Source organism: Varroa jacobsoni, unplaced genomic scaffold, assembly GCF_002532875.2.
Source record: "Varroa jacobsoni isolate VJ856 unplaced genomic scaffold, vjacob_1.0 contig04886, whole genome shotgun sequence".
Lineage (NCBI taxonomy): Eukaryota > Metazoa > Arthropoda > Arachnida > Mesostigmata > Varroidae > Varroa > Varroa jacobsoni.
Window position 1 is genome coordinate 249 of NW_019215371.1, and position 14490 is coordinate 14738.

The following is a 14490-nucleotide window of genomic DNA, read 5'->3' on the forward strand; positions in this document are numbered from 1 at the left end:
AAAAAACACCGTCATAAATGGTAAAGCACCAAACAGTCTTACGATTTGTGTAGGATTTTTAGAATTCCCCAAATTAAGGCTGCCTTAAAAATCGGCTGGATACCCTGATTGGAAGCAACGCAATCAAAGTCTCTTCTAGTGGCCTGTTACTACACAAGGTTCAGCTTGTCCGTCTCGATACTTTATCCGCTTGTGCCTATTATTAATTCGTTTGCTATCGAAGATGTTCCGGGCGCATTTGAACTAGTCACAGAAGAAAAGCGGATGGGCAGATCGTACGGGAGGGAATAAGGACAACGATAGTATTAATAAAAATGACACGGCGTTTTCTTCATTCATGCTAATGTTCCTATCGTCCAATGAGCGGTGGCAATCTCCGCATAGTTCTAACTTTGTGATGCCTGTCTCTACCTTCTCCTCTAGAGCTCTTGCGCGGCAGGTAGTAGTCATAGTTGTATCTATGGCTTCAACATTCGTTACCGAAGTGGTAGCAGTCAAAAAAAAAAAGGTGGCTGCAGTAGCAATACCCCCCATATCATCTGCACCTCAATCAGTAGCTGTTTCTTCGTTTATCGAGGCTCTTTGCTTGTTGTTGTTGTTGTTGCTGTTGCTGTCGCTGTCGCTGTCGTCGTTGTCACATTTCGTCTGTCGCAGACACCATCTGGTGCAGCACGGCGCCATCAGACGCAGACAAGCGCTTCAGCAGCCTCTGACCAAACATATGATACAGTTTAGACCGAACCTGTAGTTGGGCGATAGCTGGCGTTGAATGCCTTCGACTCTGGACCAGTTGGCGCTGCTAGCCGAGGGTATCGCTATCAGCAGTAACGGCATCACCGCACGACGACTCATGCCTTCGATGTAGCTTACCTTTCTATCGATCCTATATTCACTTACATTAATTCATCCTCATCGATCTTTTTCTTACGCCTCCTCTTGAACAAGAAGGAACAACAACTCATCATTAAGGTAGAAGCGACAGTGGCGTTGGTGGCAATGGCCAACTTTGCAGCTCGTTCATGTTGTCGCGGTCTATTGTTGGGGTCGTCAAATTCTGAAGTCAACATCGACAGTTGACAAGCGAAACTTGTTTCATTCCAGTGCTTGCCGATGCTGTTGCGCTACTCTGGTCTGCCATCGTAGTATTGACTAGTATTTGTCGCACGTGACCCCTGGTTAACACAGCAAATCATACAATGGCAAGTGGTGACTGTATTATAGCTATCGTATTTAGATAGGTATATACTTGTCACTCGATTCAATCTATTCAATTACAACAAAAGACTTCGGTAGCAACGGCGGTGCTTGCTAATGACAACTACTAGCCCGACACAGGACAACAGGGCGGAACCACCGTTACATATCCCTTTATCCTCCCCTGCCTGACAATGCTATTATTAAGCACAATGATTGCGTTTCAAACTGACATGTCCTTTTCGGTGCTTTTCCACTAATATCGTTCCATCATACGTCCGTTCGCTCCTCTATTGCCCATCTCCATACAGTTAAGTATACTCTGTTTTTGGGAACTGATAAAATAAAGACGAATCAAGCTCGCGAATAGATAAAAATCGATATGATCAACACTGATGTCTGCATATTCCTCATGGTATATTCATTTTCCTAGATTCACCAAACGCTTGTGATCATCGTTGATGACGTAAACGATAATGAACCAATCTTCAAAGCCTATCGGACTTCGCACGTCATGGCCGAAGGAGCGCCTCCGCAACTCGTAGACACCCTCGAGGCCACTGACCAAGATCAAGGTCCTTTTGGACAGGTCGTTTACCAGCTACAGGTAACTGGCAACCAGTTTTCAGATACCTAATAGCAGATAAACGGTCAACTTCTAACGGCTTTATACAAACGGATATATCACACCGACTGCTTGCAGGTAGTCATGAATCAAACTTTATCGATTCTGCCGTTCTGTGTTTGCAGAATACCGATGCGGAGACCCTATCGGCATTCAAACTCCAGCAGAAAGGCACTCAAGCCCGAATTTCACTGGTCGGTCAGCTTGATTACGAGAGAAAATTCGTTTATGAACTACGCGTGCTTGCAATTGTGAGTATTCTATTATGTGATTGTACTTAAAACTAAGTATGTCTCAGTATTGTGACAAACCTTGGTATTTACAATGGAATTGACTTACATTTGGCAAAGATGAGAAAATCGAAGCCTAGCTATAATGAACATAAGTATGATAAGCCAGAAAGTTTCGTGAAAGGCCGATTGCGACAGACAGACAGCCATCTGATGGGTTTTCCATGAATGGCTTTTTTTTATTACATACCTTTTTTCTATATACTGTAACCAATAAAATAACGTACTGTCAAACTATATAACAGATAGTTAGTTGCAGAAAAATTAAGAGAAATTATTTTTACTTCAGGATCGCGCTCGGCAAGGTCCTCGACATACTGCAACAGCAGTGGTAATTGTTAAGGTGGAGGACTTGGAGGACCAACCACCCGTATTTACCCAGGTTCCCGCTGTAACTCGAATTCCCGAAGATTTGCCAGTAGGGGCGTCAATTTTATCCGTTAAGGCTCAAGACGGTGACCGCGGCATTGATAACCTGATTAGTTATAGCATTCGTGCTGGTAATCACCTAGGCTTGTTTTCTATCGACGAGAGGACAGGAGTTGTAACGACTAGCGGGCGTCTAGATCGAGAAGCTACGGAGTATCGCAATGGTGCCTTCATTCTTCAGATTGAAGCGACCGAGGTGGGTTCAGCGATCGCTGACTCCGTGGCTCGAACGGAAGTTACTGTCGTACTTACAGACGTTAATGATGAAGCTCCGACCTTCCGAAGTCTGCTTTATTACGCAGAAATCATTGAGAATGCTCAAATAAATGCGCCTATTACATTTCTTGGAAACGCTACCCCTGAGGTGTTTGATCAAGACCAGGGAACAAATGGCACGTTTCGCCTGATTCTCGATGACCCGGAAGGAACTTTTGAGGTATCCCCTGCAGAGGTTATTAATGAGGCGTCCTTTGTGATTCGTGTTAGACGACCTCAGCTGATCGATTTTGAGCAGAAAAAGGTTGTTCGATTCAACCTGATAGCCAAAGAAGTCAACGAAAGACCTAAAAGCTCAACGGCGGAGGTTATTGTTTACATACGCGACGCCAATGACAATTTTCCTTTGTTTCTTGAAGAATCGTATAGTGCACGAGTTCGAGAAGACGCTCAAGTGGGAACTATCATAGCACGAGTGCAGGCTGAAGACAGCGATTCGGAGCTCTTTGGCACCGTCGGCGTTCGGTACACGAGCATTCGCGGCCCAATGGCGGATAAGTAGGTGCAATTATGATCGCTCTTAATAACTCAGTATTATAGAACATAATTTAGCAGAATTACTAAACATATCTGAATTGGATTCAACTTATAAAAAATAATATAGCTCCTCGGATATATCGAGCAACTCCAGCTTTTAACAGTTTGCTATAAGCATGTTTATTTCTTAAAATTTGCATGATTTTTTCTGGTGATTACTTAACTAATCAGCTTATATATATGGCCGTTCGTATTTATATAAGCGTAAAGTTTACTTTACGCTTTTATTTATTATTACGCTTTATTTGTATAAACGTAAACTATGCATAGTTTAGAGCCTTCAAGCGGTTAAAGCAGTTCGAGTATACCGTACGGAATAAAGCTTAATCTATTCTAAAATAAGGTAATTGTTGTGCTGGTATATAGACTACGCTTAGATCCGATCACTGGTGAAATTAGCATTGCCACGAACGAGCATGGTTTCGACCGTGAAACGGTCCCCCAGTTTCTCGTTACTGTTGAAGCCCGGGATGAGCTCGGAAAAGGCAGCAGGAACACTGTTCAACTTGAAGTGTTTCTTGAGGACGTTAACGATAACCCGCCTCTCTTTGATCTACCTGTCTACGAGGCTCGCTTAAGAGAGAATGATCTCCGTGAGTAAACCCACAATTTAGATCTCTATTTTTCCTTTCTCAAACGGTTTTTCTGCAACGACTTACCGTATGTAAAAAAAAAAAGTTTTGTTGGTGAAGTTTTTTCAACACTATGCAGTTACTTACAAGTAATACAATACATTTTTATGTGTGTCTTGAGTGTAGACTTTAGCAACCCTCTTGTGGTGCATGCAAGTGATGCGGACCAGGCGAACACATCGAATTCGGCTATACGATATGAACTTCTCGATTATGTCAACAACTTCACTATCAATGAAAATACTGGTGAAATAAAACCGCGAATTCCTGTGGACTTCGAGGCGATATCGCAGCCTCGCGGGGATATCCGTGTTCTCACTCTTACTGTGAAAGCGATCGATGCCGGTCAACCCCCACTAGCAAGTAACATAACGGTCAAAATATTTGTTCAGGATGTCAATGACAACGCGCCTATGTTTCTTCAGAACTTTTATTTACAAGCGATACCCGAAAATATTCGTGAAGGGAGCAGCGTTGTAAGGGTAGAAGCCATCGATGCTGATGACTCGCCCGCTTTCTCTAAAATCGCATATAGGATAGAAAGTGGAGCTCAGGATAAGTTCGTTATAGACGCAGTGAGCGGTGTTATATCAGTGGCTCCAGGCGCTTATCTTGATCCAGATCGCACTTATCCGAAATCCAAATTATATATGCTTACTATTATAGCGTTAGATGGAGGCTTGGGCGACCAGCAAATGTGGGCAGCCTGCCGGGTGAATATAAGCATTGTCGATGTCAACAACAAACCGCCCACACTGCGTCCACCCGGAATTGTTCACATTGTGGAAGACATGGAACTTGGAGAGCAAGTTGGCCAGCTTGTTGCCACAGATCCGGATGATAACCCTGACCTAAGTTACTCTCTCTGCAATGGAGATGATGCTCTCGGCAGTGAAGCCAAGAACGAGGAAAGCACTCTAGTGCCATTTAATGCATCAGATACATTTCGGGTTGACCTGAAAACCGGAAAAATCTACCTTAGGCAACGGCTGGATCGCGAAAAGATAGAGGCAATAAAAATATGTGTGCAGGTCGCTGACGAGGCTGGCGTATCTGGGGATCAACTAAGCCAGGCCATCCTAAACATCAAAGTTGGAGATGTCAATGACAACGCTCCTGTGTTTCGCAAACCATTTTATAGAGAAGCTGTGACTGAGAATTCGAAAATTGGATCTCCAGTTGTTACCGTTCGAGCAATGGACATTGATAAAAATCGTTCTATTACCTATAGTCTTGAAGGGCCCTCAGATCTATTAAAGCTCATTAGCATCGATAGAAAAACTGGAGAGGTACTCGTCAGTGACAAAATTGATCGGGAAACTACGTCCTGGATCAATGTCACATTGAAAGCAACCGATTCTGGCGTGCCACCCTTAACAGGCATGACATCATTGAGTATTCAGGTGCTAGACGAAAATGACAATAACCCAGTGTTCATCGAAGGCCTCACAGAATTCCACGTGTCAGAGGACAGCCCGCTCGGTACAATCGTTGCTCAACTGGAGGCGACGGATGCTGACGCTGGAGAACATGGACGCATTACCTATGCTCTTGACCCTTCGGGTACTCATGGAAAATTCAAGATCGACAAAGACACCGTGCGTATGATAACAAAAATTTGACTTCTTGAAAACCTGACATCGACCCTCAAATAATTCCTTATAGATTTGTTCATACTTTTATTGCTTGTGCTATCGTTTAATATCTGATTATATAACAATAGTTGAAATGGCTTAAATGGTTGTATTAATTGCTTATCTTGTTTATATTTTGACTGGTGAGGTAACAAACAAGAAATTTAGATTTTAATATCAAGCTCTCAAATCAGTGGAATTTTTAATATTGCTCAACAGTTAAGCTTGATCTGCATAAATATTATTAGACTGCCCATAATATACATGTCGAACAAATTCTTACGTTTTGGAATAACGTAGGTTTAATTGGGTTGAAGCATAAGTTTAGTGAGCCTTTTCTTCTGATAGACACGTACCGTTTAAGCAACTGAATTATACAGAGATCCTTGTTGACCGTTTGTTCTTCTTAAACGTTTTTTTCAATATATAAGACCCTTTCACTGATCACAAATCATGTTTACTTTAGGAATTGCTTCGAATCAGAGCTTACACGTATTTTCTGGAGCTAACTGGTCTTTTCTTTGCTTCATTTGCTATTCATTTCTTTGCTAGCCGTAAAAGCACAACTTTTCATCAGTCGTAACCATTTTGTATATAAATTTGCTGTGATAGCTGTCCGTTGTTCGGCGGAGAGTGAATTTCTTATTGAGGATCAATATCACCGTATCACCTTGAGCATGTACTCAAGCCCATGGCACACACAGGTTTCTAACTTCCGATAAACTTGCATACATTCAAGACGTTTGATAATGGTTTGGTAATCACCGCTTGCCTTCCTGACCACTTAGTACTTGTTCGCCATACGAGGTCCTAATTGACTTTCGGATTGAGTACATCCTGCAGGTCTAAAATTCTTACCTTAGAAGATCCTTTACCGTGCATCGTATAAGTATTTCAAGCCGTTTCGGCAGCTTCTGCTTTTGACTAAAGGTAAAATGGAATGAATACACGAAATGCACGTATTTTTCATAGGAAGCCTTTATCTTTAAAGCCTAAATTCGATATGAGCTTCCGTGCTCCATGATAGTTCAATGATAGAAAAAAGAGCATTTTCTAATAGTGTGAAAAATGCAAAGGTGAAGGAGAAACGAAAAATTTGTAGTAAACGGCTGTTATATATATTTCAACCAAATAGTTATTACAAAAGTTACCATCAGTTATGAAATAGGTAAGCTAGTTGAACTAGCTTAGGCTTGACTAAGAAGCAATAGCGTTCGCAAATTTAAGCCTATGCCTTTTTCCACTATTTTTAAATTTTGCTCTGTTTTGTCTTTGAACTCTAATCTCCGCCTTCATAGAAGCGACAGCGTCTATTTCAATATTGCTTCGAGCTCTTAGAACAAGAGACATCCTGCATAGAAAGCAGAATCTCACAATAACTGTGCATTCCTTTGTAAATGTTTTTCTTTTGTGAAAATAACAATCGCAAATATGAATTGGGTATGTGTGAATCCTGTTTCCAAGGTTAGCTACTGTGAAATATTGTTTAAAAGCGTGTGCATATAAAAAGCATATTCCCTATTCGCTCTTGAAACCTTCAGGGAATAATATCCGTGGCAGCTTTATTGGATCGCGAAGATATTCCTCAGTTTACATTGATCGTTCAGGCGTGGGATAATTACGAAGCCGGAGTTGGAACCGACCAAAGTCGACGATCGTTCAAACAAGTTAGCTTTTAACTAAAGTAAAGCTTTTATCTATATAAAATCTCTATATGAATACATTATTATACGTAAGACAAGTGGGCAATAAACTAAGTTATTATGTAATCAGGCAGATATTATACAAGCTCTGACTATGTCTCCTTTTCGTCTGTTTTTCAGATTACCATCCATTTGAGTGACGTAAACGATGAACCTCCTGTAATTGTGAGGCAAGACCCCGGCGAATGTGCCGAAGTGTCAGAATTCCTAAAATCTGGTGAGACCGTGTTGACAGTTAGCGCGTCGGACAAAGATGAACCCGGAAGCCTCAATTCAAGAATTGTCTTTTCGATGGACATCGATCAACCTGAAAATGGTATTTTCAGTACTCAATCGCTTTAACCTAATTAATACATAAAGGGAGCGACTGATTTGCGTAGTGACCGTTGGTCACAAATGATTATACTTGTATAATTTGGAACACTGTATTCGTTGCAGAAGTGTTCGACGTTGAAACTCTTGCTGATAATCAGGCTCGAATCCTGACCAAGAATTCGATCCGCGGGAAGGTTGGGAACTATTCTCTAACACTGAAGGCTCGAGATCAGGGTTTCCCGACACTTAATTCAATAGAGAAATTCAATGTTTGCGTGCAGGACGTGAATGATCATGCACCGGTTTTCATTAAACCTCCACAAAATTACACCATACGAATTCCTGAGGTAATAAATCAGTCGACTTAGACACCTGTTTAGTTGTAAACTTTCTTCTGCCTAACGTATTAATCACCCGGACTAAATTTGAACCTCACCTCGTTTTATTTTCTCATAATTTATTTATCATTAATTTATAATTTACAGCGAAATTACATTATTGACATAACTTACACGAAAGGTTGGAGGACGTTTATATCTATAACGTAACATAGCTAACCACACAGCTCCAGCGAAACGACACTATTTGGTAATTTTGAAAGAGCGCAATTTGAAATCAGGTAAATGTCCTGTTACAGGATTCGAACAAGCAATCCGTTCCTATTACATTTTACCCGTTACACCATCGATAAAAATCATATATTGACAAACCAGCAATATATACTGTTGAGCTCTAATAATAATAAAAAAAAAAAAGATACTATTTAAAAAAAGGGTGAAACACGTTTTGCTCAAACGCTTTTCAAGTGCCCCAAGCAATCACACCGAATTCACACTGGCTTACAAGACTATTCTAAGGCCTGAGATATAAGTCATAATAATAATAGTAATAAAAGTCCTTACTGTCTGTATAAGGTTGTCTAGTTGCTTATCTCTAACTTAGCTGTGTCTCTTGTTATCATAGAATGCCACAATTGGCACAATAGTGGTCGAGGTCTTGGCGGATGATGCAGACCATGGTGCAAATGCTCAAGTGCGTTACCGATTAAAGAGTCTTCAGAATAATCATTGGAGATCATTTGCAATTGATGAAATCACCGGCGTAGTGACACTCCGCGCTCCATTGGACCGAGAGACGCAGAAAGTATACGAGCTGCGGGTTAAGGCTAGTGACCAGGTGTGTGTGATTATTACTATAGCGGACGTTACCAATTGTGATTGTCAAACTGGCCTATAGAAGGGTCCTTTTTAGCAGTCAATCACCTGATACCCAGGTAAAGATTTCATTATCAAGTTAATTAGCCTTTTAAATCAGTTCTTCCAAATACAATTGAAATATAGGCAACATATACATTGGTACGTTTTAAATGTTCCGTGCAGAAAATGGGAAAGGCATTGAATTGTTTCAGTAACTCTGTATCACGTTACTGAGCAGGGATCACCTACGACGCTCACCAGCGACCTCGACCTCACGATCTACGTCACGGATGTAAACGACTATGCGCCGGAATTCACGCAAGACGTATTCCAGCTTACTTTCACAGAAAACATGTCTCCCGGACAGGAAATGTACAAACTGCTGGCCACAGTCGATCGTGACGATGATTTCGGCCAAAATAAACCCATCCCGTGCTATTATATTGTCGGTATGTTAAAACCAATTATCAGGAAGTGTTTGCGCTCGTTGTAAGTTTGTTACTTACCCTTATTCTAACTATAAAACATATGATATATAAAGCAAAAACCTAATGGTCTTGTAAGATATACAGCGCCCATCTTTTTATATAAATTAATACGTCGCCCTATAATTCGAGATTTACTGCAAAATAGTCAAACTCATTTCTAAAATACTATAAACCTAAGTACAAAATATCTTGTCATATGAAATTATGCTTCGTTGAACTTGAGACATTTCATCTTAATTGGTTCTATTCAAGGTGGGAATGAGGATAACCATTTTTCTTTGGACATCTTTACGCATCAGCTCGTTGCCACAGAAGTGCTCGATCGTGAAGAGCGTGCCCAATACTCTCTAATTGTACAGGCTTCGGATGATTGCTTTCACCAACCACGACACGTCACTGCATTCGATCCAAAAGATAATTCCCTTTTGCAGGTTGACATTAAGGTAAAATTATTATGTACACTTTTTTTACAGCTGCGAATCATAACACCTAAGCTTAAGCTGCCTATATTCTGGATCTATTTAAATAACGTCGTAGAAAATAGATCCAGAACAATAGTCACAAATTATGCTTGGATTCTTCGTCGTCTCGTTTCAAGGTGCTTGACGTGAATGACAATCCCCCGCGCTTCGTTAGCCGTGTCTTCACAGGTGGAGTTACTACAGAAGCCAACTTTGGGATAACATTTATGAAAGTGCAGGTCAGTCTTTAAACGTTTTTTACAATACTTGTCTAAATTATAATTGCTGATACGATATTTCGCCTTAAAAACTTAGTGTGCTTAAGTACTAGAACTTGAGTATTCTGCATTTATCCTACAGGCTATCGACATCGATCACGGAGAAAACAGTCGTGTGTCATATTTCCTTGAAGGAGAGGTGCGTCGAACCCTCAGCGAAGGTCTTGACCCGATCCAAGGTTCGCCGTTTGTGCTAGATCGACACACTGGAGAAATCGCTCTCAACTTTTACCCTCAGAGAGGCATGAAAGGGTACTTCGACTTCAAGGTCATTGCCAACGACTCTGAGGGATTATTTGATACCGCCAACGTCTATGTAAGCTTTCGATACAAAAAGAAATAAAGTTTTAAGCCGTACCTTAAATACACTTATCGTATCGTAACGCTGCTACCTAACACCCATTACCTAGCTTCTTAAGCTTTTCCATTTCCGTAAACAATCAGAATCTTATTTTCTAGGCACATATCTGAATTTTTAATAAAAGGAGCTATTTGATGCAATAAACAAAAGTGCTTTCAACTATAAAATCAGTGAACTTAGTTCCCGCAGAGTTTGACCAGACTGGTAATTCGTAACCAATTTTCAGATCTATCTCCTACGCGAGGATCAACGGGTGCGGTTTGTGCTTCGATTGACGCCAGATGAGTTCAAGGAAAAAGAGTCAGAATTCCGTATGGTCATGGCCAATATCACAGGGGCCATCGTCAACATCGATGAAGTTAAAGTGCACGAAAATGATGATGGAACTGTTGATCGAACAAAGTGAGTTAAATATAGGCCTTTAAATGCCTTTAAGCTGGTTTACCTAATACTCTGATCCATTTTCGACCACATTTTAAACATGGTTTGCAACATTTTAGAGATTCTTTTAAATAGCTTTTTAAAAATATCACATTATCACAGAATTGAGTGTCACACAACAGCGGCTCAATAAGTTGAGATCACTTAATACGCCGTCTATTTTATTGATTCAGGAAAATGTTGGACCCATCTGAAACTGAAATTAAATTCGGCCGCCATATTTTCAGCTACCCCTTTGGGTCAGTCCTCAAATAGCGTATTTTCTTTGTACTGCGAAGAATCATCTTTAGATACAACTATATTCCATTCGTAATGTATTCAAAATCGAGCCTCATTATGCCCCAATTACTATACTTAATCGCGGAGCTATCAGCGCTAACCAATCTCAACCTTTCCGAAAGGACCCAGTCCACTGCTAACACACAATATAAGGACCTGCTAAGAACCTTCTAATTCGAAAATAAGATGATAGCATCTTTAGCCTACCCATTACACGGATTTTAAGAAACTGTCAACTTAGAAAAGAGAACAGACAATGTCATTGGTCTAGGAGTTTATTAACCTTATGTTTCAGGTAGGCTTCTTAACACTATCCACCTTTTAATGGGGTTGTGGGTTTTTGTCATGATTCAAGGAGCGATATATATCTACACTTTGTTAACCGCCATGATAACACGATTATGGAAGTAATGACAGCGATAAGCCTCATTGATCAAAACTCCTTCTTCCTCGACAAACTCTTCAAAGATTTTAACGTATTGCATAGTGAGGTAAGCTCATATATTTTATGTAATAAATGTATTTCTATAATAAATACCGTCGCAGTTCATGTGGCGTAGCCTTCATTAGTTCGTTAGCTCATACAAACTTTTTCCAAAAATATAGCAGAAAGCTATTATTGATATTCTACACACACTAACAAGTAGTACCTATTTGAGAATAGGAAAAACCTTAAACTAGACAGGATTTTTCTCTACTTATTAACTAGTATAATAATTGTTGTTGTTATTATGATATATGTTTATTATGACACTGCAGCCGGCAGAAGCCTCGATTGTGCGCATTGAAGAAGACGACCCGTTCAAGACATGGCTGATGGGCCTTGTTGTGTTCCTAACTGTGATGCTGGTTCTTGTAATTTCGCTTTGTGTGGCCCAAAAAAAGCGATATCAGCGCCAGCTAAAGGCAGCAACTGTGGCAGCTTTTGGTACGAGCAACAGTGGCTCAGCTCACATACGCCACGACTTACCTAACACTAACCAGCATTCTGTCGAGGGCAGCAATCCCATTTGGATGCATTCGTACGACAACGAATGGTTCCACAAGGATGATGAAGATCTTCAGCGTGCACCCCACAGCGATTCGAACTCGCTTGACGAGAATGCTGTTGCAGATCAAGATCATGATCATACTGACCAAGCTTCAGGATCAGGAAGCGACAGATATTCAACTTCGAACCTGGTTAACGACCGCTATGTAATCAGTCCCCAGAGCTGTACTCAGGCTCACACGTTACAGAAGACTCAGATGCACAGTCACGGGAAGGCGTCAGCCCCCTCTGTTCCCAGACAAGGCCATAACCATCGCCACGAGGTGCATCAAGGACATCAAGGGCTGCATCAGGGCCACCATCGCAACAACTTCAACACGGTCCTCGATGTCGGCGTTGATTACAGTAATATCTTCAATGCTAAAATGGGTACACCTAATCGACTAGGTCAGCTTGAAGTTTCCGAACTTTGACGCAAATTAAGGCCGCGTCCGCAGAGTCGCGTAATGCCGCTGACAGCGGATGGTTCCTTGACAGCCAGTGAGGATAGTGGCGGCGGCAAAAAGCCTAGGTCCAGTCAGCCGCAGAACCAGTGCCAAGCATCGTCGTGAGCCGAGGCTGAGCGAAGTATTTAACAGCGGGCATTGCTGTCGGTCAGTGGTACCGGATAGCCTATAAAGCAGAAGTTTTAACGTCTAAAAAAAGATTTAGAAGGCGATAACTTAAGCCATGATAAATGAAGCACAAAAAGCCTCGTAGCCATTGTTTATACTAACTATGAAGAGCAAGCTCACCCAATTAGGTGATCGAAGACTAGTTTCCTGTATCAAGCCCGAACGTTAAATGGACCCTCACCTCTGGCTGCCATTTGTCTTTGCAACTTTCCCATATGAGGACGGCAAAGATATTTATTTAATTGCAGTAGATAGAAGCATATTCATAGATATAAGAGGTACGCTACACGTATCTTCGTTTTTCTAAATAACTGCATAGCAAGTCACCTACATACGTGCATAGAAGAAGAACAGACAATTGCCATGATGTATATAGGTAGCGCGCATTTGCGGCTCGACTTCTGTGCTACTTCATGTCCTCTAAATAAATTGAGACGTAGATTAATTCACAGCTGGATCCAAAGCTTCGGCAAAATGTAGCCAATCTTTACTAAAAGGTAGCAGTAGTGTTAATAAAGATGGTACTACAACGAAGAAGTTTGTAAAACTGTAATAATTCTTGTTATCACGAAATTCTTTTGTTTGAAAAAATAAAAGTTGTTTACTCTCTATCTGTGCTTTTTATTACTCAGTAGTTAGCGCTATAAAAATAGTCCTGAAAATCATTGTCGCAATGAATTGTTTGTGAAAAACAGTTTTCTTACCCTTTCTTTGTTTTTTTATTAGAAAAACAGTCAGTTACTATTCTGTGCTATAGTGTTGTTGCCAAAAATGGCGGTTAATATTAGCCATTAACCTCGGTACTATTTTTTTGCCGTTAGATTGCGATCAAGATTTTCCATCACATTATATGTTTCAGGTATATGAAACATCAGATAGTTTGCGTATATATATATATATAGTTAAAAAATTATGTCTTTTATAACTTCTTAATAAATATTCACTGTTTATATATTTTACATATTTTATGAATTTTTCTGCAGCATCATGGGTAAATAGATGATAGAGTTTACTTCTAAAGTTGTGACATTCGGTCGTCCTGGAAGAAGTCGATTTCGACAAAACTTAGGCGTTTAAAGCGTCCATTTATATCGGAATAGATTTCTCACAAATTAACTAAAGTCATATAAATGATGATCTACCGGAGATAGCCCTATATAATTGTGAATTAATTGGACACCTATACAAAAAGAATATAAAAAGCCATGCGTTTTTGCCATTCACAAAGAAATCTGTGGCTTTTCTTTTGGTGGACAGTTGTACTTCTTAATATATTATATATAATAATATTATTATATATTATTTATATATTATCACACCAATGTTGACATATAGTAATATTGGTTAGGATTTTATCTATGAGAATTTTTCTAGGGGTATGAATATTTCAGTTTTCGATAAAAAAAAATTCAGTGTAGTGGTTGAAAAATGCTATCCATAAGGTGAACAAAATTAATGTGAGAAATCTTCTTTCCTTCTTAAATAGAGTAAATAAAGCCATCATATGAAACATCGAATATATCAAAAATACTACATAATTGATAGATACATAGTTGGTGCCATAACCCACTTAGCATTTTAGATAAACAAAAACAAGTAGAAGAGTGTTATCTGGCATGTGAGTATATTGGCACAGACATAATGTGAGGATAAACATTATCTTTTTATGTTTGGTACCCTTTATTA

General features: G+C 40.1%; 1 protein-coding gene across 1 annotated transcript; it reads left to right on the forward strand.

Moving 5' to 3' along the window:
- Positions 1–1627: 1627 nt before the first annotated feature.
- Positions 1628–13415, forward strand: Cad88C (cadherin 88C; the record flags this gene model as incomplete). Its single annotated transcript, XM_022854811.1, is given in 16 exon segments — positions 1628–1801; positions 1945–2070; positions 2399–3312; positions 3718–3944; positions 4110–5581; positions 7159–7284; positions 7441–7636; positions 7759–7982; positions 8599–8811; positions 9070–9280; positions 9572–9762; positions 9918–10019; positions 10141–10374; positions 10646–10821; positions 11495–11630; positions 11899–13415. Coding segments are annotated over 16 exon segments (5427 nt in total), but the record flags the coding sequence as incomplete, so codon positions are not given.
- Between the last annotated feature and the right edge of the window lie 1075 nt (positions 13416–14490).